The 810-nt window shown below is 41.1% G+C and overlaps 1 protein-coding gene across 1 annotated transcript in view; it reads left to right on the top strand.

Annotated features, from left to right (window-relative positions):
- Positions 1-530: 530 nt before the first annotated feature.
- The window catches only part of LOC101851508 (hepatocyte nuclear factor 4-gamma), a gene marked incomplete at its 5' end in the record, with an annotated part of 14,918 nt that continues 14,638 nt past the window's right edge, over positions 531-810 (top strand). Inside the window, 1 exon segment of the mRNA XM_013084520.2 lies at positions 531-717. Coding sequence (XP_012939974.1) covers positions 531-717 — 187 coding nt within the window.

The raw sequence follows: 810 nt of genomic DNA, 5'->3' as shown, positions 1-810 counted from the left end.
GTTGGAGGATGTCACTGGATCCCATTTTGTACTTTTCTTCCATGGTCTCCTTTATGCTCATAATTAGATAAGGCAGTAGAAAAAGATAGGACGGGGCACGTGTGTTCCAGATTGTCAAATTAAGACAAAATGGTGTACAAAACATATCAAGGTTAAACAACTTATATACAAAAATGAATGTCTATTCTGAATGCCGTTTTGCATTTTGGACTTTTTTTTTCTTGTAGAAGAACTGGCTGCTCTAAATTTATAGACTTTTTGATTACAACTTTGGCGCTTCCTGCTCCACTGGTTGCGAGACAAAAAGACAAGTGATATAATGTTCCGACTACGGATCATTGCAACGGCTGCAGACGTTTATCGTAAAACAAAAAGAATAAAATTATTTAGTTTAAAAACAAAATTTAAAAAAACTTTTACGGATGCAGTCTCTCCTGAAAATTCGTCGTTTCTTAATTAAAATTGTTTTTAAAAAATTAAAAATTTAGTCGTAGATCTAACATTGTCTTTCTTTCTCTCTCTGCTCGCAGAGCACTCCGATGCTGACGTTCAGAACTTTTCGATATCCGGTAACACGGCTTCCGGTCAGACGCAGGGCCAGCAACATGGCCGCGGGCAGACGTCAGCCGCCTCGCAGACGAACACTTCCAGCAACGGGGTGCAGGAGTGCGCCATCTGCCGGGATAAATCAACTGGCAAGCATTATGGAGCATTTAGGTATGTGTTTCCCATCCATCCATCCATCCATCCATCCATCCATCCATCCATCCATCCATCCATCCATCCATCCATCCATCCATCCATCCATCC

This window comes from Aplysia californica, unplaced genomic scaffold (genome assembly GCF_000002075.1).
Source record: "Aplysia californica isolate F4 #8 unplaced genomic scaffold, AplCal3.0 scaffold00299, whole genome shotgun sequence".
Taxonomy (NCBI): Eukaryota; Metazoa; Mollusca; class Gastropoda; order Aplysiida; family Aplysiidae; genus Aplysia; species Aplysia californica.
Note: the sequence above shows the minus strand (reverse complement) of the source record. Positions and strands in the feature narration are given on the sequence as shown.